Genomic DNA, 23,568 nt, shown 5'->3' with positions numbered 1-23,568 from the left:
AAAAAATTCAGTTCCTTTTTGGGGTAATTTGAATTAATTTTTTAATGATTGGGGTTCCATTTGACTGTTTGCATTGAGATTGCAATGTGCGTGATGTTTTTTGTAGTTGTGGCATCTTGTTGACATCAAATATGACTTTGATAATAAATATCAATTCCTGGAAAAAAAAAAACAGAAGAACATTTGTTGTTCTTATAGAGGACCCAGGTTTTATTCCCAGTACCTATATGGTGGCTCTTGACTATCTGTAACTTAAGATCTAGGCGACCTGACATCCTCTTCTGACTTATAAGGACAAGAGGCATGCATAATGCACAACACAAATACAGTCAGGCAACACACACACACACACACACAAATAAATCAAAAACAAAAATACAAACACACCTTACTTGCTGTGAACAGCTTTCAGAACAGTGGTTAGCAAACTGGAGCACTTGGAGAAATGTTTCTTCATGCTGTCAGATACTAATGTGTTCCATAGACAAGTTGCATTGTACACCATCCGGAGTATACAGATTTTTTACATGTAACCAAAACTGGAAGCTAAAAGATAAAATGGTGGTGGGTATTGACTTAAATCAGTTCCAATGTCTGAGCATAGTCTAAGTCCTATAGTTAAAAAGGACTCTCATTCCGCAGCATAGGATAGTGACTGAGAGCAGTGTGGCTTTGGCTTGTTACACCTAAGGTCCTCAGCTGTAACCGAGGAACTCCCTGCTTCTTAAGGGCGATATGAAGATGAACTTAGCATGTGTAAACCTCAGACCTCAGATGTATATTGATAAAGAAACTCCAACACAAGATGGAAAGTGTTAGACAAATGTATGAACAGTGCATTCTAGTTACTAGTGTGCAAACATAGTAATGTAAACCTTAGGAAAGCAACTGTGCTGTAAACCAATTCCATCGTTCAATTTGAGAAAGGTTCACAGGCAGTTTTTACTTGGCTCTGTCTTAAGATTATGCTTGGAAACTGGTAGGGACTGTTGTTTTGTAAAGTTATTTGTGAGTGCCAGGAAAGGTTTTCGGATGCTGGTAGTTGGTGCTGGCAGTTAGCTGGGGTTTCATCTGGGACTATCACAAGTCCCATGTGGCCTGGGACTCCATGCCATCTGAACTCCTCAGGATAATCAGATTTCTTGCATGGTCAAGAGCACGAGAAAGAAAAGTAAAAGCCAAACTGCCTTTAGTGACGACCACCCAAACTGCCAACCTTGCTCCTACCCTTTACTGTGAGTAGGTCCAGCCAATCATCAAAGGAAGGAAAGGCAGACCTAGGAGTCAAAGAAGAAACAAGTAGACATGTAGCTGCCATGCGATTTATGAAAATATTTTGTCTGTACTGTTCAAAAACAGAGACGATAAATGAGATTATAAAAATATTGCCCTGAATTTCTAATTGCTAGGGTTTCCACTGTAGTTTAGGCTTTATTCTCATATATTCATAAATGCCCCAGCCTGGGGAGTCAGGCAACCTGATCACATTACCTAGTCACACAGGCTTTCCTTTCCCAACCTTCGTGGGAAAATCAATTACTCCATGTGCTGGCTACTTTTATGTCACCTTGACGCAAGCTGCAGTCATTCTGTAAGAGGGAACCACAAACAAGAAAATGTCCCTACTAAGCTGGCCTGTATGTAGCATTTTCTTTATGATGTGGGGGGATCCATCTCACTGTAGGCAGTGCTACTGATGGGCTGGTGGTCCCAGGTTCAACAAGAAGGCTGAACAAGACTTGAAGAGCAAGCCAGGAAGCAGCACCACATGGCCTCCACACCAGTTCCTGCCCTGATTGCCCTGGAGGATGGTTTACAAACTAAAATGAAGTATACCCTTCCTCCCAGCCCTCTACATACATAATACATGCATAATACATACATAATACATACACACACGCATGCATGCACGCATGCACACACGCACGCATGCACACGCACGCACGCACGCGTGTATGTGTTCCTGAGAAAAAACCCCAAGATTATAAATTGTACTCACTTCCCACTGTTTCTAAACCAAGCTCTGCATAAGAACTGAACCCACCTCAGCTTGCGAATAGTCAAATGGGAAGACAGTTACTGTCAACTGTATCTTAAACAAATTTGAATTACATATACCTTAAGGTAGCATCACTTGGAGACTCTTAAGAGTACCTTAGAAACTAATAGAAACTCCACAGCATTATGGCTTCACTTTCTGATTAACCTAACCAAAGCAATCAGCGAGAGCTTTATTCCCTGTCACTTGGAAACACTGGTTCACCTGTGCTGTTGCTCGGCAACCCCTCGGGCATTATCCCTATCTGTATGGATGACGACAGACTTCCAGCTTATGGGGGAAAGCAGCAGAGCCAAAGCAGTTTATCTCAGGGAAATCTGCAATTAACTATACCACCCTCTCTGTGCACACCATTGGCCCACTCAGTTACACCACTGCAACTTACTGTAGGGAATCTAGGGAAACAGACTCCAGCTGGAACCAAGTGTGCAGCAGTATTAGGAGGCCTGAGCAAGAAATCTCAGGCTTCTAGCCACTGTCTCCTTAAAATGTTATTGAACTTCTCCCAGTCTTTTTCTTCTATGAAACAATACCATATTTTATGATGAAAAATTATAAAAAATTGCTTCTGTTCAGTGAAACATGAATTTGAGGAACGGAACAGGAACACAGAAAGACTACATCATGTCTATTCTGGAGATGGGCAGTGAAAACCAGACCACCAGGTACCTCTGCTACATGCATGGAGAGGAACAAGTTTATGCTGTCTTCAGTTGTGATCCAATCTTGATGTCTCCAACTAACACCACACAAGCCAACCTGGTAGGACTCTGTCTGGTCCCAGGATTATTCCCAGGAGGAAAGCCTGTACACAAGTCAAAATGTCGTATCAATTAAGTTTTATATTTTATGTGGACAGAAGTAGAAAACTAGGTTGTACTCAAAATCAGAAAGAAAAAAAAAAGCTCTCCTACTGGATGGAAGATAGGTAATGAAGTAAATGGGGATAGCATTGGTAATTTGAGGTTAGAAAATACAACCACCACTGTAAGAGGAGGAGAAAGGAGGAGGAGGAAGAAGAAATGACAGAAAGATGTGCATATAAACCCAAGTAAAGCTCTGTGAGGTACAAGCTACAGTCCCTGATACGGTACTGATGTTAGAGACAAGCAAGTTACGCTCAGCAAGAGGTAAACACAGGGAAGAACATCAGTAACCGTCAGAGTAACGGGCTAGATGACTGACACTTGCTGAATGAAAAGAAACCTAGAAGTCTAACACAATTAGAACACATATTCAATAAATTTAGAAACATACCACATGAAACACACTATAAAGGTAGATTTAAATACATATCGGAGATGTCAAGAGACAGAGTACTTCTGTAGGGAGGATGCTAGAAGAAATGAAGGAACAGCACTGAAACCAAGGAGCTCTGTTCTTTCATGCAATAGTGAATTTGTATCCTGCGCAACACAGGGTTCAATACCACATCAGGACCTGTAGCTTATACCCTAAGTGTCAAAAGATTGACAAAGGTCATTTAGTACAGGGTCCAGGCAACCGCAGCCTACGGGACCCTTAGTCACTGTCACAGGACTGTCCTAGCTTTGACCTGGGTATGGCACTTTCTATATTGAAAGAGACTTTACTCACACACCTACTGCTGGAAAGCCTAATATGGAATGGGTCCTTTGTCTCACTGAGCCCTCACAAGCTCTGAGCTCAAAGGAATGAAAAAACCACCCCCCAAATGCAAATATTGGATCTCTTTCCCCAAGTCACTAAGGTGGCTCAGTGAACACTGAGTTTAGCGTCCCTGCCAATGTATTAGTGCCTTCTGCTAAGCGACCTAAATTAAGAATCTCTTCAGAGATTTAACTGGGGGCAGTCCTAAAAACTACATAAAAGCTGACAGTCATTCTTCATGCTTATTTAGAAATAAAAAACCTTCATAGTAAGCCCTAAACATGTTCTGTTCTTTCCTTTTATCAATATGCCCAGAGACAGGGACTCCTTCCTAAGCCACACACATTCACAGGTGACAGTCAATTTTGCTCCTGTGTAAGCCACAAAGCCCCTGACTAAAGTTCCTCTGACAGAAAGTGTGAGTTATTCCAACTTTTAAACGAATTTTCTAATAGAGAAATTACTTAAGTTTCCCACTTTATGCAGACAGCGGGAGCATCTAAAAGCTGCGGCAGTAAAGCAACTGTCAGGAGGTAACGCCCAACAAGTGTGTTACCACTTAAAGCTTTAAACATTGTTCAAAAACCACATTGGAAGACAAGTATGATCTTGACTTTATTAAATCAGAACAAATGAAGTAGCAGCAAAAGAACCATTCGGCAATCTGGCTTCACTGGTCCTCAGACAAGGAGGGAATGCAGCCAGAGATACATCTCTCAGCCTCAGCCTCTCAGAATCTCACTTGGGCCCTAAAGTGCATCTGCTTGGTGGCATTGTTCTTCATCCCGGTCTTCAGCATCCATTTCGACTTCATCCTCTGTACATACTGCATGTCCCGTTCACGCATGAGAGCTGCTCCTGTGGTTGGAAGGAGGGTAAGAAATGAGGCAAGGGTCTCTTAGTGTCAGAGTAAGTCAAATCTTTGCTGAGAATTTCCAAAATTGGCTTAGAATAAGTGGGTTCTGATATTTAAAGACGGAGTCTAATGTGGGGATTCCAGAAATCTGCATTCATGTAAGAACTGTGCATATCAGAACTCTGTAAACAGTAACGTTTGTAATGTTTTTAGATAGTAGGGTTTTCTGGGGCACCAGAAAGAAAGTTATCTTCACCACCTCCACTTGGACTTTATTTCCCAGAAGAGCAGAGAAGACAGCTTTGTAGAGCACACTGTGAGAGTTAAGCACATTGTGGTTTTAAAGCTTAACTCCAGCCGTCATCTTTACTCATTTCAATCCTCTGCTATTGAGAAAAAATTGCCAAAGGGGGCCACTGTGGTAAGTGCACATATCACACATGCATCATGGCAGACAAGCCTGTCAACTCTCTAAGGTGAGTCCTGTTAATCATTTCCCTTGTACAAATGAGCAAACAAGTTGAAATTTAATTATGCTCATGATATAAGAGTTTATAATATGAGACTACACATGTCATGTTAGGTTCTACAGCTCCACTAAGATACTATTTAATTTCTGTGTTATCTCCAGATAACTTCAGTTTGTAATGATTTCTAAGATTTTTTTATCCATATTATCTTCTGGAAACATTCATGGTGCAAATTAACTTACTAGGCCAGGAACATTAATTTTTTTAAGTCATGGAGTCTTAGACTTACTGCCCTAAGTATCCTGAGATAATGGAAGTCCCAAAACTATGATCAAGCTTCCCCTGGGAAGGAGTCAGAAGGACAACACAAATGATAACATGTCACTCAAGCGCCCACAAAATTCATGCATATAAGCAGGATGTACCTGTGCTGCCCGTCCACCCCAGGGCTCGGTACTGCTGGAGGACCCTGCCCACAGCCTTTTGATTTCTAGCAACTGTCACAGCTCTTGGCAAGCCGAATCGTTGTTTGTAGTATCTCATCAAGGAGCGATGACCCACCCTGGCACCTGTTTTTTGAGAGAGCAATATTTAAACACTGTTCTTTCAAGTCAGGGCTATAAGCCAAAAGCTTCCCAAAAGATCCTCAATGCACCAAGACTTAGGAACCCTAGAAGGAAAACGGATATAACCAGGACAATGGTTATATACTACAGAAAAAGACCAGTATTAAGAAAATACATGAAGGCTAAAAGGCCCCAAGAGAAAGAAGATGAACCAGGGAAGCCTTGACATTAGGTCTACAAGCTGTCATTGGAGCGGAACAAAAATGAAACCATCTTTTCTCTGCTTCAGTTTTCTACTCCAGTCATCCTCCGACAGGAGAGAATTTTACCCACGGGAAATCTGGCACTGACTATAGATGTCTTTATTGTTACAGATGGAGTGATACTGGCATCTAGTGGCTGAAGGACAGAGATGCTACTGAACATATTAAAATACACGGGCTGATCACCAACATCTAAGTATTATTTGGCCACATTGATAAAGCTGATACACTCCTTCCTAAATGAAGAAAACCACCTGATTACATGAAAAAGATTAAGCTAAATTCTCTAAATTTAGACCTGTGACTATTTACAATAACCAAGTAAAACAATAAATTAACCAAATTTTGAGAAATGAATTAATTTTAATTTCCACTGTATGTTGATGTCATTACAAATATGGTTGTATATACCACTGCACAGACTTACCATCAATAGTGCAATACATTAAGCAAAACGGAAAGAGGGCCAGCGAGATGGGTAAGCAGGTAGAGGTGCATGCTGTGCTGACCCAGCAATATGAGTTCAACCCCCAGAAACTACACCAATGTGGATAGAGAATCAACCCCACAGAGCTATCCTCTGGACTTCCCATACATGTACACAAACACCCCCCACCCACTCACAGTAATAGTAAATACAATTTTAAAACAAAGAAAAGAGAACATACATTTCAAATTAGGGAAAATAAGGGAAAATGCTATTGGCCATGTAAAGTCTGGAACTTCTATAATTATACTAATAATACCTATAAGTAAAGTTATTAGAGGAGCAATTTGAAGTTCCTATTTAAGGATGAGGTCTATCTGTTAGAAGTCCAAAATCCACTCCACTAGTCAGTAAGTTTTAATGGAACCCAGCCAAACTCAATGGCTTTTGAGCTACAACGCAGGTCTGAACAATTACTAGACACAGAATGGTATACAAAACTACTGCTTTCTGGCCATTTATAGGGAAGTAAAATCATATGGCTTGACATCTGAGCAGGGAAACTAATAAATACAGTAAGCTCCAGGACAGCTAACTCTAGGCTCCACCATAGAAATGGTTTTTAAGAATTGTGTTCGCAGCCTTCACCAGGCCGCCGCCACTCTCTTATCGCCAGCGTTGCCGCTCGCTTCCAGAGCTCGAGTCGAAGGAGAAGGGGGGTAAGTAAGGAGGCGCCCAAACCATGGCTCCTACAAAGCAGACTGCCCACAAATCCACTGGTGGTAAAGCACCCAGGAAACAACTGGCTATAAAAGCCGCCTGCAAGAGTGCGCCCTCTACTGGAAGGGTGAAGAAACCTCATCGTTACAGGCCTGGTACTGTGGTACTCCATGAAATCAGACAGTATCTGAAGTCCATGGAACTGATTCGCAAGCTCACCTTTCAGTATCTGGTGCAAGAAAATGCTCAGGACTTCAGAACAGATCTGCACTTCCAGAGTGCAGCTATTGGTGCTTTGCAGAAAGCAAGTGAGGCCTATCTGGTTGGCTTTTTAGAAAATACCAACCTGTGCTATCCATGCCAAACATGTAACAGTTATGCCAAAAAATATCCGGCTAGCATACAGCATACACGGAGAACGTGCTTAAGAGTCCACTATGAGAGGAAACATTTCATTCTCAAAAAAATTTTTTTCCTCTTCTTCCTGTTATTAGTAGTTCTGAAAGTTAGATAATTTTTCCATGGGGTCAAAGGTTTATGATTGCGAATGGAAACAGGAGACAGAATCAAGTATTGGCAGCTTCTCCATGTTCATTTGTGTATGAAGTTTTAATATAAATGCAAGCAGTAAAGCATTAATGCGAGCAAAATGTTCCAGTGAACACATTTCAACAGTTCAACTTTATAAAAATTATAAATAAACCTGTTAAAATTTTCTGGACAATGCCAGCAATTAGGTTTTTTTTAAAGTAAGTAAATTTCTTATTGACAGCAACTAAATGGTGTTTGTAGCATTTTATCATATGGTAGATTCCATCCGTTCACTATACTTTTCTAACGGAGTTGTCCTACATGAAGTACATGTTTTTAATGTTATCTGTCTTCTGTATTATTGCTGTAAGTTTGTTATTAAAATACATTAAACTATAAAAAAAAAAGAAAAAAAGAAATTATTTTCAAAAAGTAAGTCCAGAGGCATCAACATCACCTGTAGGTTTACTAATAAAAACAGGCTTTTTTTTTTTTTTTTTTTTTTTTTTTGGAGCTGGGGACCGAACCCAGGGCCTTGTGCTTGCTAGGCAAGCGCTCTACCACTGAGCTAAATCCCCAGCCCTGGCTATGTTTTTAAAAAGAAGAATAATTAGGACATAAGCAATAAAATACCTTTCCAAATAGGAACACGTAAACATTTAACATATACACAAGGCATGAAATGGTCATTTCCACTAAAAATAAATAAATATGTATGGGTAAAATCCTGCGTATGGTTCCTAGAGTAGTTTTTAACTTATGTAAATAAAACCACTGACAAATAAGCAAACATGAATAGTTTACCACATAACCTGTAGAAGGCTATATTTGCTTTTAACATTTGTGTAACTGGCATGGAAAAAAGTGTCAAGTTATTTATGTGTCCCCTGTATGCTTAGAAAACACTTCCTTGCCACAGATGTGATATTTTGTGATCAGACTCAGGTCATGACAAAAAGAAACTTCAAATTTAATCTCCTGGTCTTTGTACAAGAGTATGAATAGATAAAGGGTATCTCTCTAAACCAGCTATTTGATGTGTTAGGCATTTTTATGGCAAGGCCTTGGTTTGTACCTGTGCCTCAACTCAGGGAAACATGATCTCTGAACATCCATGTGAGATGAATCGAATGGAAAAAAGACACATATCTAAATGAAGGTCCTCTCAGTAAAACTCAAGATTATTTACTGGGATTTCCATATTATAATGTTAGGCCAGGATGGTCCAGATTTTCAAGGATGGTTATATCTAAATGAATTAGTAATTAGTATATAGTAAGTCAATATGTATATTTGTAAGCAACATTTGGAAGAACATCTTACAGCTTCTGAGAGCTGGTAGGAGAGAAGTGAGCTATTCTTGCTGTCAGTTAACAGTGAGAACTTGGCATTAACACCACATACAGCACAAGAACAGCTCAACCTGTAGGCCCTTGGGAAGAACAGATTAGCCTTAGAACACGGTGACTGCCCAGTAACAAATTATGCCTGACTTAGGACATTCCTGTCCATCTACCTTCCATCATGTAACTGTTGAAACTGTCCATTCCTGCTGAACTCCCAACGCAACTGATATCAAATACTAGAGTAGCTCCAAATCTAATTTTCTAAGATTAACTATGCATTTCCAATGGATACAATAGCAGTTCCATCTGGCCAGCTGGCAGATAAATCAACGTATATTTTACACCCCTTTCCTCCATATGAACTGAAGAATAATGAAGGAAGTGCAAAGGAACGGACCCAAGACACAGTCTTCCAAAGAAATGCTCTGGGCGCCCTCTACTGGCTATTTTTCGTTGTTTCTGAAACCATCTAGCTGCTGATTTGATTATGGAACAATCTTGAGTAACTACACTTAAAGTACCATAACTGATGCTTTTGAAACCAGTTTACAGCAAACTCTTAGGTGTAATGATTCTTCCCAAATTGGCTTTACACTAACATCCATGCTAGTGTTGGCACAAAAAATGGGTGTACCTGGAGATTTCAGAGGTCATTTACTTAAAAACTATGGATCCACATGCTGCACTTTTATACAAGGTTATTCTTTATGTTGGGAACACTAAAATTCTCCCTGTTGGCACTTTTGAAAAGTGCCCAACCTGTGACCTCTACACAGAGACACGCACACGTGTGCCCACACATACATACACAAACATATTACATACACATATACATATATATAATATACATACACACACACATACACACAGAAAATGTAAGACACAAAGAAAAAGACATACATATACACAGAAAGGAGAGGGAGGGATAGAGGATGAGAGGTCTATCAGTCTGCATTAAAAAAAATTAATACCTAGTCAAAATATTCTAAATCTGAAAAGAAACAAGGAAAAACAATGACCCAATTTTAATGAAACAGCCAACCTAGAGCTCAGTAACTCCTTTTAAAACTTGCACACACTTGAAAAAACACACATACTAAGGCTCGTGTTCGTTTCCTCAGTACAAACAGGTAATGGATGAAGACACGCTTCTTCTACAACACACTGGCACAAAGCTACTTTGACAACTACACGTACCAGAGGGGAGTATCAGCTCCATGGTTTCATCATCACATTCCAAGATCTTTTCTGAGGACAAGTCTTCAATCTCAGCAGGATCCTGCCCCTCCTTGTAATCTGGGTAGCTACTCCTGTAACAGTGAGATAACACCACTGTCTTGGTTAGGTTTACTGCTGTGAACAGACACCAAGACCAAGGCAACTCATAAGGTCAACATTTCATTGGGGCTGGCTTAAAGGTTCAGAGGTTCAGTCCAGTATCCTCAAGGTGAGAACGTAGGGAGGGATGTAGAGGAGGAGCTGAGAGTTCTACATCTTCATTTGAAGGCTGCAAGTGGAAGACTGACTTCCAGGCAGTTAGGACTAGAGTCTTAAAACCCACACCTACAGTGACACACCTACTCCAACAGGACCACACACCTCTAAATACTGCCACTCCCTGGGCCAAGCATACTCAAACCATGACAACTCCTACACAGACTTAACCAAATGGGAGACCAGCATTGACAAATGAGCAAAGCTACCAACCGCTTCCAGGGAATGCCCACTAAAGAACTGAAGGATAAAAACGACTGTCAGAATTTTTCTGCAACAAATGTGACCAAATAACCCCTAAGAGGACGTTTTCCCTCTCTCTACAAAGACTACCAAATGCAGAAAATATGAATACAGAGCTGGACATGCAGTTATAGCCCAACTACTATAAACAAATTCCAGAAGACTGCAGCCCAACAGAATTCTGTGATGATAGAAAAACATATTTCTATGTACCTCACGTTAGCTTTAGATATAAAGACTTTCAAGTACTGAATTTTTAAAAATGCAGACAGTGTGACTAAAGCACTGAAATTTTAATGTGTATCTTTTATTTAAGCAGGCATAGGATATGCCTAGTAATTACCACACTGGACAGTATAGTTCTAAAAGAAATTATTTCTAAATATATCCGAAATTTCATATTTAAATGGCCATACAGAGAAGTAACTTTAGACAGTGATGGGGAGATGCTCAGTGGGCAAAGTACCTGCCATGCAACCAGACTAAGTTCAACTTCCAGCACCTACATAAAAACAAAGCACAGCAGTGCCTGCCTATAACCACCACACTAAGGGAGTGAAGACAGGCATACCTAAGGAGCTTGCCGGCCAGCCAGTTTAGCTGAATTGGTGAGCTCCAAGTCCCAGTGAAACCTTGTTTCAAAAAATAAGGTGGAACGTGACCAAGGAAAACATCTAACACCAACTTTGGTGTTAAACATGGCATGTGTACATGTGTACACATATAACACATGCAGCTCGTACATACACACAAACAATAATAAATTTCAATTAAAAAGTAGTTGGACAAATAAACATTGAAATATTAATAGCTAAACCAATAGGAAATAGATAAAAGACTAAATAAGAAACAAAAACACCTGCAAGCAGCTGATTACTATGTAAAAGCGTCCACAATTACATTGCTCATAATAAAATACAAAGTAAAACCACTATCCATTCAGCCATATGGCTAAAAAGAAAACCTTGCCCCACTAAGAGTGACACTATAGAAAATTAATGGGAGGAGGAAATGTGTGCACTCGCACACATCTGTGTCTGTCCATCTCCTATGAGCCAGCTACTAGATATACACAAAATGGGTAAAATATGCACATTTACAGATATTAGCAGGAGAGTAGAACAGCATTATTTCTATCAGCTCAAAACCAGAAAAAAACCGGAAGCCACTCAAATATAAACCACTACAGTAGATAAGAACTAGAGAACATTCAATCTAGTAATCGTAGAAGAAAAGTCTGTAACACTATGAAACAGAATGGGCCTGGTGAGATGGCTCAGAGGTCAAGAGGTCCTTGCAGAGGACCCAGGTTCAGTTCCCAGCACTCACATGATGGCTCATAACTATCTGTAACTCCAGTTCCTGAGGTTCTGAGCCCCTCTACTGACCTCTGCAAGCACTGGGCACATAGACACATACAAACATTCAGGTAAAACCCGCACATACATAACAACAAACCTGAAGGAAATTTTAAAAAACAAACCAAAATCAGAATGGATGACTTTCCCAAAATATAGCTGAACAAAAGGTGCCAGCCCCTTCTCTGCTATCCTATTTATATTAAGTTAAAAAATATGGAATCCAACCTTCATTCAATTTGTGTGTTTAAGTATACACAAAACCTACCTATGTAGGCATATAATGCTAATTCGTGGAAATACACTCAAGGAAAATTTCAAGTCCAAAACAAGAGTTATCTGGGAAGGGTAGAACTATAATTTGTTCATTTCTTTAGACCAGTAAATCCACACAAAGTACTTAATGAGAACAGTGCCTGGCAGGTAGTAAGCACTTAATTAATGCTGGCCTTGTAAATATTCTATTTTCCAAGGTTTCCTATTAAACATTATTAACTTTTGCTTTGTAAAGCAAATAAATCATTTAATGTTCATTTTTATATATGTTCACACCATTCATTATTTTTAGAGCCAAAAGAATACATTAAGTTCACAAAAAGCACACTTGGACAAAGGAAAATACTATTCTTTTTTGAGGTTTTACTGGTGGTAGTATTAGGAAATAAAGTTGGGACCTTATAGACAAGTACTTTCCTACTGAGCCGTCCCTGGCCAGGAGACTATCCATTTATATCAGTAATCAATTGCAATTGATAGCAACAGCCTGAGCAGCACACTCAGTAAGCAGTAACAGTACAATACAAGGGGCGATATGCCATCAAGAAGACAAACCATCCTTGGTCCTGCCAAGACTGAACCCCCAGTGATTGTAGGGGGGAGGGTGGTAACGGGGAGGGGGGGAGGATGGGGAGGGGAAGCCCTTATAGAAGGGGAGGGGGAGGGGTAAGGGGGATGTTGGCCCAGAAACCGGGAAGGGGAATAACAATCCAAATGTAAATAAGAAATAAATACCCAAGTTAATAAAGATAAAACAAAAAAAGACGACAAACCATAAGCGACAATATATGTGGCAGGGAATGGCAGAAAGGGCTCTGAGGATAATAAGGGTAAAAATAATTGGGCAGGCACTGCTTGCTGTTTTCTGAAAGACAGTCATGAAGGTCACAATGGCAAGGTGAGATTTGAGTGATTCAGGAAATGAAGACCCAAGTCTTTGGACACTGAGCTAAAGCTAAAACAGCTCAGATTCACATACTTGATATCTGTTAGAAAAATACCCAGGAATCTGAAAAGCAGAATCATGGCTAGAGTCAGAACACCAAGGACACCGTAGGCTATCACACTTTGGCTTTTACTTTAAGAAGGGAGGCCCTTGAAATATTTTGAGCAGCATTAACATGACTTAATGTTATAAAAGGATCCCTCAAGCTAGCTTTGAGACTGTAACAGAGAGAGTGAGGATGAAAAGTAAAATCAAGCAGGGAACAAGATTCAATGACAGTGGATGGTGACCTAGACCTGGGCACTGGAGGAAGGGAAAAGTAGTCACATAGTAAAGTTAATGTCAAAGTAGATAAACAGACTTAAGAATTAATGCAAGCATAATATAAAATACCAAGGATGGTTTCAAAATCATTGGCTTACAGTACTGGGAAGGACAGAATTACCATTTTTCTAAGATGAAGTAGGTTAGGTTGTATAGCAGAATGCAATACAAGTGTTAAAGAGCACTTCTAAGTTTGAAGTGGAAATGGTTGCTTTAGAGATATAAATTGGTAGTCATAGCCTATAGGGGCTACTGAAATTTACAAGACAGAGTAAGAACTTAAATAGACAAGAAGCAGATGTAGATAAAGAAATCAGAATGTCTATACTTCAATATTGCAAGCCAGCTATAACTAAGGTTATGGTCTCTTGACTTACCTCTGCTATTTGCTTAGCCTACTCTCAATTAGACATTCAGTCTAAAGTACATTCACTCAAATACACTGCTGTCCGCAGGAAACTAGAAAGGGACAAATATTATCTTACTGCTTAGGGAGGATGTGTTTTATCTCCAGCAGAAACTCAAATCTGTCTTCTATATTATACCACCTAATTATGAAATTCAACTGCCTCCCTCAATTGCAAACTACAAAATCAGGAAAAGAAGGCAAAAGCAATCTCTCCCGAGAGACACAGCCAGAATACAGCAAACACAGAGGCGAATGCCAGCAGCAAACCACTGAACTGAGAATAGGACACCCGTTGAAGGAATCAGAGAAAGAACTGGAAGAGCTTGAAGGGGCTCGAGACCCCTTATGAACAACAATGCCAAGCAACCAGAGCTTCCAGGGACTAAGCCACTACCTAAAGACTATACAAGGACTGACCCTGGACTCTGACCTCATAGGTAGCAATGAATATCCTAGTAAGATCACCAGTGGAAGGGGAAGCCCTTGGTCCTGCTAAGACTGAACCCCCAGTGAACGTGACTGTTGGGGGGGGGGGGCGGCAATGGGGGGAGGGTAGGGAGGGGAACACCCATAAAGAAGGGGAGGGGGAGGAATTAGGGGGATGTTTGCTCAGAAACCGGGAAAGGGAATAACATTCAAAATGTAAATAAGAAATGCTCAAGTTAATTTAAAAAAAAAAAAAAAAGGCAAAAGCAAGGTGAAAAGGGTGAAAATTTTCTGACCACCTGTATCACTTGGGCTGTGGCTGCACCACTTGGCATGGTACTTACATACACCTGTACATACACTATGCTATTTCACATACATTCTGACAAAAGAAGCTACTTCTTCATGAACACCTAACCTACTTGTTGCATGTGTATGAACTGCTCAAGACTCCAGTTAGAGCTGTACCATCTATGAGATGATCTCTCACTACCAAATGCCAAGATCTGGCACAGACTACCAAGCAGTTCAGTGTCTTTACCAGATGGTCTGTGATTCAGTTTCTCAGGGAACCCAGAATGGGAAACCCAATTTTTGTATTTCTATTCATAAAGTAACTAGCAAAATTAAAGTTCTAACTATTTAATCACAAAGAACAAAAGCAAGTTATTCACACTCACTTTGGGCTAGAGAGCTTCACTTTTCTAGATGTGTTCAAGTGAGCCTGTAGCTTAGGGACCTGTAGTACAGGTGAAGAATATACAGGGCAAAGCTGAGCTACTATCTCAACTCACTGCATAGTGAGCCCAACTCACTTCCAGAAGAGGTGGCTAGATCCGTATATTATCTACTGCAGTATAAACATGACCTTGAATCGCCTCACACACTCATCTTACCTAAAATCATAGAAGTCTGCAAACTCCAGCGCAGCATCACCATCTGTAAAGAGCTTACAGTGGCTTTTGTCATTCATGTGTGCCTGCACAGCTTCTGTGGAATAGAAGGACTTCCCTTTCTCATTGCACCACAAGCAGATTTTGCCAACACCAACTTTCTCTCCTGGTCATGTGGAAAAATATCAAATCAATCGTGTTAGTAGTCAGGTTAAATCTCACTACTTACTCTCACAAATTGAAAAATATTTCATCAAAAGCAAAACACTTGTACTTACCCAAATATTTAATTAATCCTTTCAAATCTGAAAGATACTCTATATCAGGAATAAAAAAGCTGTGGACTTTAGTCATATGAGCCACATTCTTCACAAGGGAGCTTGAATGATGGGAACAAAATAAGCAGTCTGTTATTGGGATGGCACCTAGGGGTGGGCTCTCCTCAGCCTCTGCATCTTCTGCATCCTCTTCCTCCACTCCAGGGTTCTCACATTCCAATCCATCATCGGAATCAATATCTTCCCAATCTTTAAGCCAAAGTTTTGAAAAACAAGTTTACTTTTAAAAGTGTGATGAAGTAAGCACAATCAGATACCAAATGCCTCATGATGTATCACAAGTCCTGCCTGTTCCCCTGAAGCCAAGCTCTCTTTCAAGACCTATTTAATTACCCTCAGACAAGTTAAATGATTAAAAACCTCTTTAATCTTTCTTTTCCAGCACAGTGTGAGCTCTGTGAAATAGTCGCTGACTTCCTTCCTGTGTATTGATGCACCTAGCCCAGTACTGGACATTGAGTTAAATAAATCCTATCTGGTTATGTTAACTGTCTAATTTACACATCACAGGACTACTTTAGTACACATTGTGGTGTGTGCAAGGTTGTTGGATGAATGCTTTAGTTTGAATGTATGTGTCCTTCCACGTTCAACTTCATCACCAATGTAACAAACAGGGCCTCTAGGAGCCTCATGAATGAGTCAATATCCTAAGAAAAGGACTTAAATGAGCTGGTCTCCTCTTTTGTCTTCTGCTCGTCCTCCCTGAGTACACAGCCTCCATCTCTCTGCCTTTTCCATCATGTAAGCGAAGCCTTAAAAAAAATCCCTTCATAGAACAGGCCCTCACTAGACAGTCAAGGTGCCAGCAGCTAGATTTCTTACTTTCCAGCCTCCATGACTGTGGCAAAATACAGACAAATCATTTATAAATTACCCAGCTTAAGATATTTGAATATAGAAGCAGAAACTGACCAAGACATAAGACATGACACAAACACTGTCAGTGTTAACAGTGCTGTGAGGGTGAATAAACAGCCCATAAAGTAAAGAGCCCCATGTCAGGCTTGCAGGCTGAACGTGAAACCCTCACTCAGTTTTAATCAACTAAGTGAAACGTAAACTCATAAGCCACTCTAACCACAAATTCTACAGCAGTGTGCCAACAGCATGCCTTTCTGTGCACCAGTGTAACCCTTCCTGATCCAGACTAATAGAAGCATGTTTCACCTCTATTCATTTATTCTGTTTTCAATCAGTGCCTTAGGTCCTGGATCCACCAGAGAACCAGACAAACAAAATGTCCTGTGGAGATGCAGACCAGTGCAGCATTTAAACTACCTTTGCTCTCACTCTAAAATGTCCTATTGAAACCCATCATTTTACCGAACGAACACATGCTATTTCCTTCAAAACATATTACGAAAACTTCGTATAAATAAAAAAAAGATCAAATCTCTTCTTGTCAATAATAAGATGCTTGAACAATCACCAAATACTGTTCCCTTTCGGGTCCACACGAAGTTTGGTGGGACCGGGAGCAAGCATAAAAATGGAGGCCTACAATTCATCTGCAGAACTAGTTAAAAGACATAAATCGGGTAACAACTTTAAATCCAGGCAGGATGCCCCGAGCCTGAAACCTAACTCCCAGGAAGGGAGCTGCCATAAAAGGATAAGAAAGTCAAGGCCAGCCTGGGAAAGGGACACCCAGTCACAAATGTAAACAATGAAGAAGGCTCGGGCTGGGCCTCAGAGGGATGCTTCCCTGACATGCGCAGGCGTTGAGTTCAACCCCTAGGAGGGCGACATCCCTGAAAACCGACCCAGAACTTCATCTCAATCGGAATGTCTCCTGGAACCGAAGCCTCACCCCAACCCCGACAGAGCTATTATTACCTTCGTCGTCTTCCTCTCCCTCCTCCTCACTCTCCTCCCACTGCTGCTTCGCCAGCTTCTTCGCCTGCTGTTCGAACCACTGGAGCCGGGGCGGCTTCTCCGTCGGGTCTCGCTCCGGGGTGCCCCGTCGGACCGCGCCCGCCACCCTCCTGGATTCGTCCGTGGGCATGAAGGGCGCTTTCTTGGGAGACGTGGAAGGCTGGGCCTTGATGGCCTGCTGGATGGCGGCGTTCATGGCATCCTTGTTCACACTGTCCACGCCCAGTCCCTTCTCCAAGTTCTTCTCGTTCATCATCTCCACTTGGCGGCTCACGGCCTGCACCGCCTTCTTCTCCAGCTCCACGTGCCGCCGGGACTTAAGGTGGTTCTCGTAGGCGTTGAACGTGGCGAACTTCTTGCTGCACACGGTGCAGTAGGTGGCCGTGCCCTTGCTCTCCTCCTCCGCCACCGCCCGCTGCGCTCGCACCCGCTCCTGGAAGCCTTCGGCGGTCACCGGGGCCATATTAGCCACCTTGCGCCGCAGGTTGTAGCGGTGCCAGTCGGTCTTGTAGTGAGCCCGCTGCATCTCCGCATCGCGGAACGCCACCCGGCAGGTGATGCAGGTGTACGTCGCCATTGTCGGGCCGGAAGGAAGAGACGACCTAGCCGAGAACCTTCTAGTCTTGATCAGTCTTCTAGTCTCACAAGCTCCCAAAACACTCCTTCGCCTGTAGGTACGAAGAGCCACACTACTCTGGCTTCCGGGGTTTCCCTGAGAGAACTTCCGGTACACGCAGGAAACTATTGACAGCTGGCTAGGAAGTCCCGCCTGCGTCCTTGGCCACGCCCCGGAAAACGGTAGAACTTCATTTCTCTCCGGGTGTTGCTGGGGCCGCCCTGTCAATCAGAGGTGGGTGTTCCTGGAAGATGATGCCGGGTCAAGACTGTGTCTAGCGGTTGTGTCACGTGCTGTGACGAGATCAAAGGGATGGGTATGTGAGAGAAAGAAGGGCGTGGGTGCCTGGGACAGTGCTGGGACGTCTCTTGAGAGGTGGATCCCCTAAGACTGTCTCCCGCGCCTCTGGAAAGAGATATCCAACCTGGCGACCGCGTGGGACTTGCGGACTCTTGGCCGGCTGTCCTAGTGGCCGGAAACTGGAATCCAGACCCAAGCCCAGGCCTTTGCATCGAAGGGCACCAAAAGCACGACCTAGCCACTGTCGCACAAAATATAATCCGAGCCACATGGGAGATTTTAAATCCAAGTAGCCACATAAAAAGTCAAACTATGTGAAGTTGCTTTTAATGATCAAAATGCTGTTTCAGCATCTAAAAGTTTAAAAGAATCTGTGGTAAGTTTTACACTCCATCGTTGGTACGAAGTTTTCGAGTCCCCGTGTGTATATCAGCAGCAATTCGAATCAGTTCATAAATGCCCCTATTTCATTCGCCTGATTTGCCTATATAACTTCCCATATACGGAGCAGTGTTTCTTAGAAAAATGTGAATCTAAAAAGCTTCGTGGATATATCCGCACTGCCTGGCTGAAGGAGAATGAACAGTGCCGGAGCTTCCAATAAAGTTTATTGTTCTTACTCGGTTTAGATCATGTTCCCTTTTATTCAAGGTCAAGTGGCTTTTCTTTGATTCTAAATAAGATTTAAACCACGTACTGTCCATCCCCACCGCATCCTCTGTTCTGTCCCTGCCCTTAACTCACCCTGCTTCAAACATGATGTCAATCGTTCTAATAGAGTAAGCAAGTACATTTTTGGTACTGTGTTAGAAATCCTTTGCTACGCTATTCTGCCTGAACATCTTACTGCCAGCTTGCTTTGTAAGCCTTTGCCCAAATGCATTTATGGGGGCTTTTCTAGAGTCTTGTCAAAAATAGTGCCAGCACCCCATTTATTATTATTATTATTATTATTATTATTATTATTATTATTATTTACATCCAAATGTTACCCCTCCCTGTCCCCCATCTCAGAGTTCTTCTCCCTATACCCCTCCCCTTCGCCTCTGAGAGGGTGCCCCCCCACGGCCCCTTCCTGGGGTATCAAGATTCTAGAGGATTAGGTACATCCTCTCCCCACTGAGGCCAAACAGTGCAGTCCTCTACTACATATGTGCGGCAATACCCCGTTTCTTAAGTCCTTACTAGGTATTGCTTTTTATCACTGTTATCTATTACAGTGTATTGGATCACTCTAATATTTAGCATCAAAACATTCAGTTTCTGTAAGACAAGCACCAACTGTGCCCGAGTTAGGCAGTTCTTATGTACGCTCTCACATGAGTTCATGGTGAACTTGTGGCCAAGGCTGAAGTAACCTGAAGGGTTGAGTATTTTGCCATGGCTGGAGGGGTCTCATCAGAAAAGACTCACTTGGGTAATAGCAAGAGATTTTGTTTCCTTGTCAAATGAATTGCTCCATAGTAATATTTGTCTTCAGAGGGTAGCATTTAGCTTCCCTTTTTCCTCTTCAGGTCCAGTGTTGACTCAGTTCTTTGCAGTATTCCCAGATGCAGGCCAGCTCATCTAATGTGAAAAGACTGTTCAGAGGTGCATGAGGAACAGAGGAGTAGGGCCAAGCAGGCTTTATATTTGTCATCTTGACGACAAATTCCATAAAAACAGGCTTCCCTTTCATTGCTGCATACCCAACACTAGAACACCAGGACGGACTCTATTCAGTGTTTCTTAAAATTTTGTACTGTAAAGGTTAAATCTAATGATTTTTTCCTTTGTTGCAGAAAGCTTTTATTTCAATATAATACAGAATTTTTGCAATAACAGCTTTCTAGACAGATCTCATCCTGAGAGATATGTCTAGTATTTATCATCAACTGAAGTGAGCAAAATACATGTATTTTCAGGCTTCCCTGAGAAGCAGAAGATAGCCATATAAAGAAAAGCATTTCTAGAGTTTTCCTGTTGATTTTGCATTTATCGATATCCTTGATTTCCTCTCTGCTTGTTCTTGTTTATTTTCACAATCGTATTTCAGCATCATTGGCTTCTCCATACTCTTTACTTTTCTTCTTCAAGCAACATTGCTCCCTTCATTGATTCTGTAGTGACCTCAAGAATAGGCCTTGTAGGCAGTCTGGTTTTCCCTGTGCTAGCATCTTAGTTTATTTACCACTTCTTATCAGGATGCTAATTGTGCTTACTATTATTTAAATGTGGTTTGTCCCTTAAAAATTCATGTGCCAGAATCTTGTTCCCTCTTGTTTCCCGGTGTAACAGAGTCAGAAGGCAGTGGAACACTTAAGAGGTAATTAAGTCATAGGAACTTAATGAGTGGATTCAGGTTTTTGTCTAGAAACTGGTACTAGATTGGTCACTACAAGAGCTGCCCTTTGAACCTCGGTCAGCCTACACCATGACCATGTGATACCTAGCTTCTACATACATCTACATTCACATCTGCTTTTCTTCCACATGTGGACCAGCAGTGCATCCATCAGTGCCAACGCAATGCCAGTTCTGTATGCTCTTGGACCTCTAGAACTGAGAACTGAGTATATTTATTTGTAAACTTACCAGCCTCAGGAGTTCTGTTATAGCAACAAAAATAGACTAAGTCATCTGTTAAATGCAGGGTCTTGAAGATTTAACAGAATACTGTTACTTAGTGTTTCCTATTACTTAGATCAAAGGTTACCATACAGGGACAGGTAGTGTGACAGACAGGCTTTGTAGTCCTATCCTGCCTTTATTCAGGCCCTTTGGGTTTGCTGCAATAAAATAAAAGCAACCAATCACAATCTGTAAGCAAATAAGCTCAGGTATATTCTAATAAAAGTTTATTTACAGGTTCTATAATTTATAAAATACAGGTAGAGTGATGGCTCATCCCTAAGATCTCAGCACTCAGGTGACAGAGGCAGGCAGATTGCCATAAGTTCAAGGCCTGCCTGTCCTAGGGAATGAGGCCCAGTCTCAGAGTTTTAATTACTTTTAGTGGACATTCCACGTGTAGGTGGGTAGCAGCCTGGCTTTCCCCTAGCGTAGTTTGCCAATCCTGCCCTTCAGAAACACTGATCACAGCACCCTGTGAAGTGGGTGTTACTGCGGTCTTTATTTGTCTAGGGGGAAACAGTTCCACACCAGCAGCATTAGAACCATTAAAAATAACTAGTGTGGAACCTTGCATGTGGTCCCCGAAGACAAGTGAAGTAACGTGCACTTTTACAATACTTCCCATCCATTAACTTCACAGGCATTTACTGAACTCTAAGGCCTTTATAGCTCTAAACCCATTAAGAAATTTGTAAACAGGTACTTATAAATTACCTATATTTTTTTAAATGGCTTAGATACAATGTAGGCAGGAAAAAAAATCAGCGTCTTGATTTTATGCCAGGTTGATTCCCTTCTAATATGCTTCAAGTATTTTTTTTTTAATTCATTCTCTCAAAATGTGCCTGGGGGGGATGGCTAAGCGGCTGTTGCTTCAGGATGATCATATTACTTGGACATTATGTCTTAGGACCATAATATCAACACCAAAACCAGAGGTACTGATGTGCTCCTGGGGAAATACAAATGTCTAATCACCCCAGGTAGGAACTGATAACAGGTCAAAGTTCAGTTCTGCTCAAGTCTAGCTGGACAAACCAAGGAGATGTGTTTCCTTATAGAGCATGGGTGAGGAGTTACTTATGGTGAACACAGAGCAGCCCCAGCACCAAAGTGTCAGCTCTTCCTGGATGAGGACTTCTGCAGGCTGCATAGATGGGGTCCCCCCGTCTGCTAACCTTCCACATTCTGTATGGGCTAGCACCTCATGAGGTACCTACCATATAGTTAATGCAGGGTTATGTAGAGCTCGTTGGAAAGCTCAGGAGAAGATGCCTAAGATGTCAGATGAGAGTCTGATGACCCTCCCATCCCCTCCTCTGTACGAGAATGTCAACAGCCCCGATCTTGAGGGTGGCCTCTAAGTTTTCACAGCTGCTCTGTGGACAGCTTTCTCCAACACATTCTAACCGGAACGCTGCAGTGCAAATGGAGGAACAGAGTGCACTGTCACAGCCCTGGGGCTTCCATGGTCTGTGAAAACAGTTTACCAAGAGCCACATGATATTATCCTGCAACCAATAAAGGTGGACACATAACTCTATACGTACAAACAAAAATATTAAAATTACTTGTAGCTTTTTATCAGTAGCATGTTGACATTTACCAGTTTTCCAAAGGGAGAAAAGTGTGCTTTTTAAAATAAGTATACATGTTCAATTAAGTGCCTTAGTTACAGCACTCCAGAGGCTATTAGGAAGGTTGAGATGAGTTCAAGGCCAGCATGGGTAACATAGCAAGACCCCTCCACCAACAACTCTGTACATACACCTAGATATGAAGATATTTGCTGTGATAAGTTTGTTTCCCTCATATTCTATGAAGATAGGAAGAGATTTCATCCTGTTTGAAGATTTTCAGTGTAATAAAAAGCAACAGTGTTCTAGGACAATATGCAAACCTGGGTTAACCTTCCACCTCAGACTTCAGGTTCTTGAGCACGGATGGATTGGTTCTTACCAAAATACATGACAGTGTGTGCTGTTCCCATTGTATGCTTTTCCTCAGGAAATGGGGAAATTTTCTGTAACTCCTCTATAATTAAAATAGTTCATGCTGTGGGGGGTTGGAGCTCCACCCTCTCACAGGAGAAGGGAAAGATGGAGAGTGGGACTGTGGAGGGGGTGAGGGAGGAGGGGTGGGGCAGTGGTGGGGTGTAAATAAATTAATTAATGGAAAAATAAAACAGTGACTACATTCCACATGTATCTTACATGTATCCAGTTGTTTTCATATTGAGAAAGTCCTGCAGTTTGTATAAATTCTCACAGCAGTGAATATACAGCCCCCTTCTATACTACATCACTCTTAAGGGCTTATTTGCTCCTCTTGCCTAAAAGTAGAAACACCGCTCCTACCGAGACACACACACTTCAATATCCTATTTTTGATATAGAAGTCCGAGCACAGTCTCCCTGCTGTCCTGTGTCAATCAGTCACAGATTCTTGCCCAAGTCATACTGACCTGAATGTGACTGCAGTGCACGTCTCTGCACCACACACACTCTCTCTCTCTCTCTCTCTCTCTCTCTCTCTCTCTCTCTCTCTCTCTCACACACACACACACACACACACACACACACACACA

The 23,568-nt window shown here is 41.7% G+C and overlaps 1 protein-coding gene across 2 annotated transcripts; it reads right to left on the bottom strand.

The window, feature by feature from the left end:
* Positions 1-4,290: 4,290 nt before the first annotated feature.
* On the bottom strand, positions 4,291-23,524 carry Zfp622 (zinc finger protein 622). Of its 2 annotated transcripts, NM_001009652.1 has the most exons (6): positions 17,414-18,131; positions 15,515-15,763; positions 15,240-15,402; positions 10,065-10,177; positions 5,440-5,583; positions 4,291-4,546 (listed from the first exon to the last, which is right to left on the bottom strand). In NM_001009652.1, exons 1-6 carry the CDS (start codon positions 18,027-18,029, stop codon positions 4,419-4,421), a joined length of 1,413 nt encoding a protein of 470 aa, NP_001009652.1. In that variant the 5' UTR covers positions 18,030-18,131; the 3' UTR covers positions 4,291-4,418. The 2 variants fall into 2 exon arrangements, with proteins under 2 accessions (NP_001009652.1, XP_063137597.1); XM_063281527.1 differs by lacking the exons at positions 4,291-4,546; positions 10,065-10,177 and having other exon boundaries at positions 17,414-23,524.
* Positions 23,525-23,568: the final 44 nt, after the last annotated feature.

This window comes from Rattus norvegicus, chromosome 2 (genome assembly GCF_036323735.1).
Source record: "Rattus norvegicus strain BN/NHsdMcwi chromosome 2, GRCr8, whole genome shotgun sequence".
NCBI classification, from domain to species: domain Eukaryota; kingdom Metazoa; phylum Chordata; class Mammalia; order Rodentia; family Muridae; genus Rattus; species Rattus norvegicus.
Note: the sequence above shows the minus strand (reverse complement) of the source record. Positions and strands in the feature narration are given on the sequence as shown.

Bases quoted from the DNA above. Each gene is read 5' to 3' on its own strand.
- Zfp622 (NM_001009652.1), bottom strand. From the start codon at position 18,029: ATGGCGACGTACACCTGCATCACCTGCCGGGTGGCGTTCCGCGATGCG. The intron at 10,178-15,239 runs GTAAGATGAGTG...TCACTGTTACAG, and splicing joins GCAGACTTCTATGATTTTAG to GAGTAGCTACCCAGATTACA. The intron at 4,547-5,439 runs GTACATCCTGCT...TTCCAACCACAG, and splicing joins GGGGTGGACGGGCAGCACAG to GAGCAGCTCTCATGCGTGAA.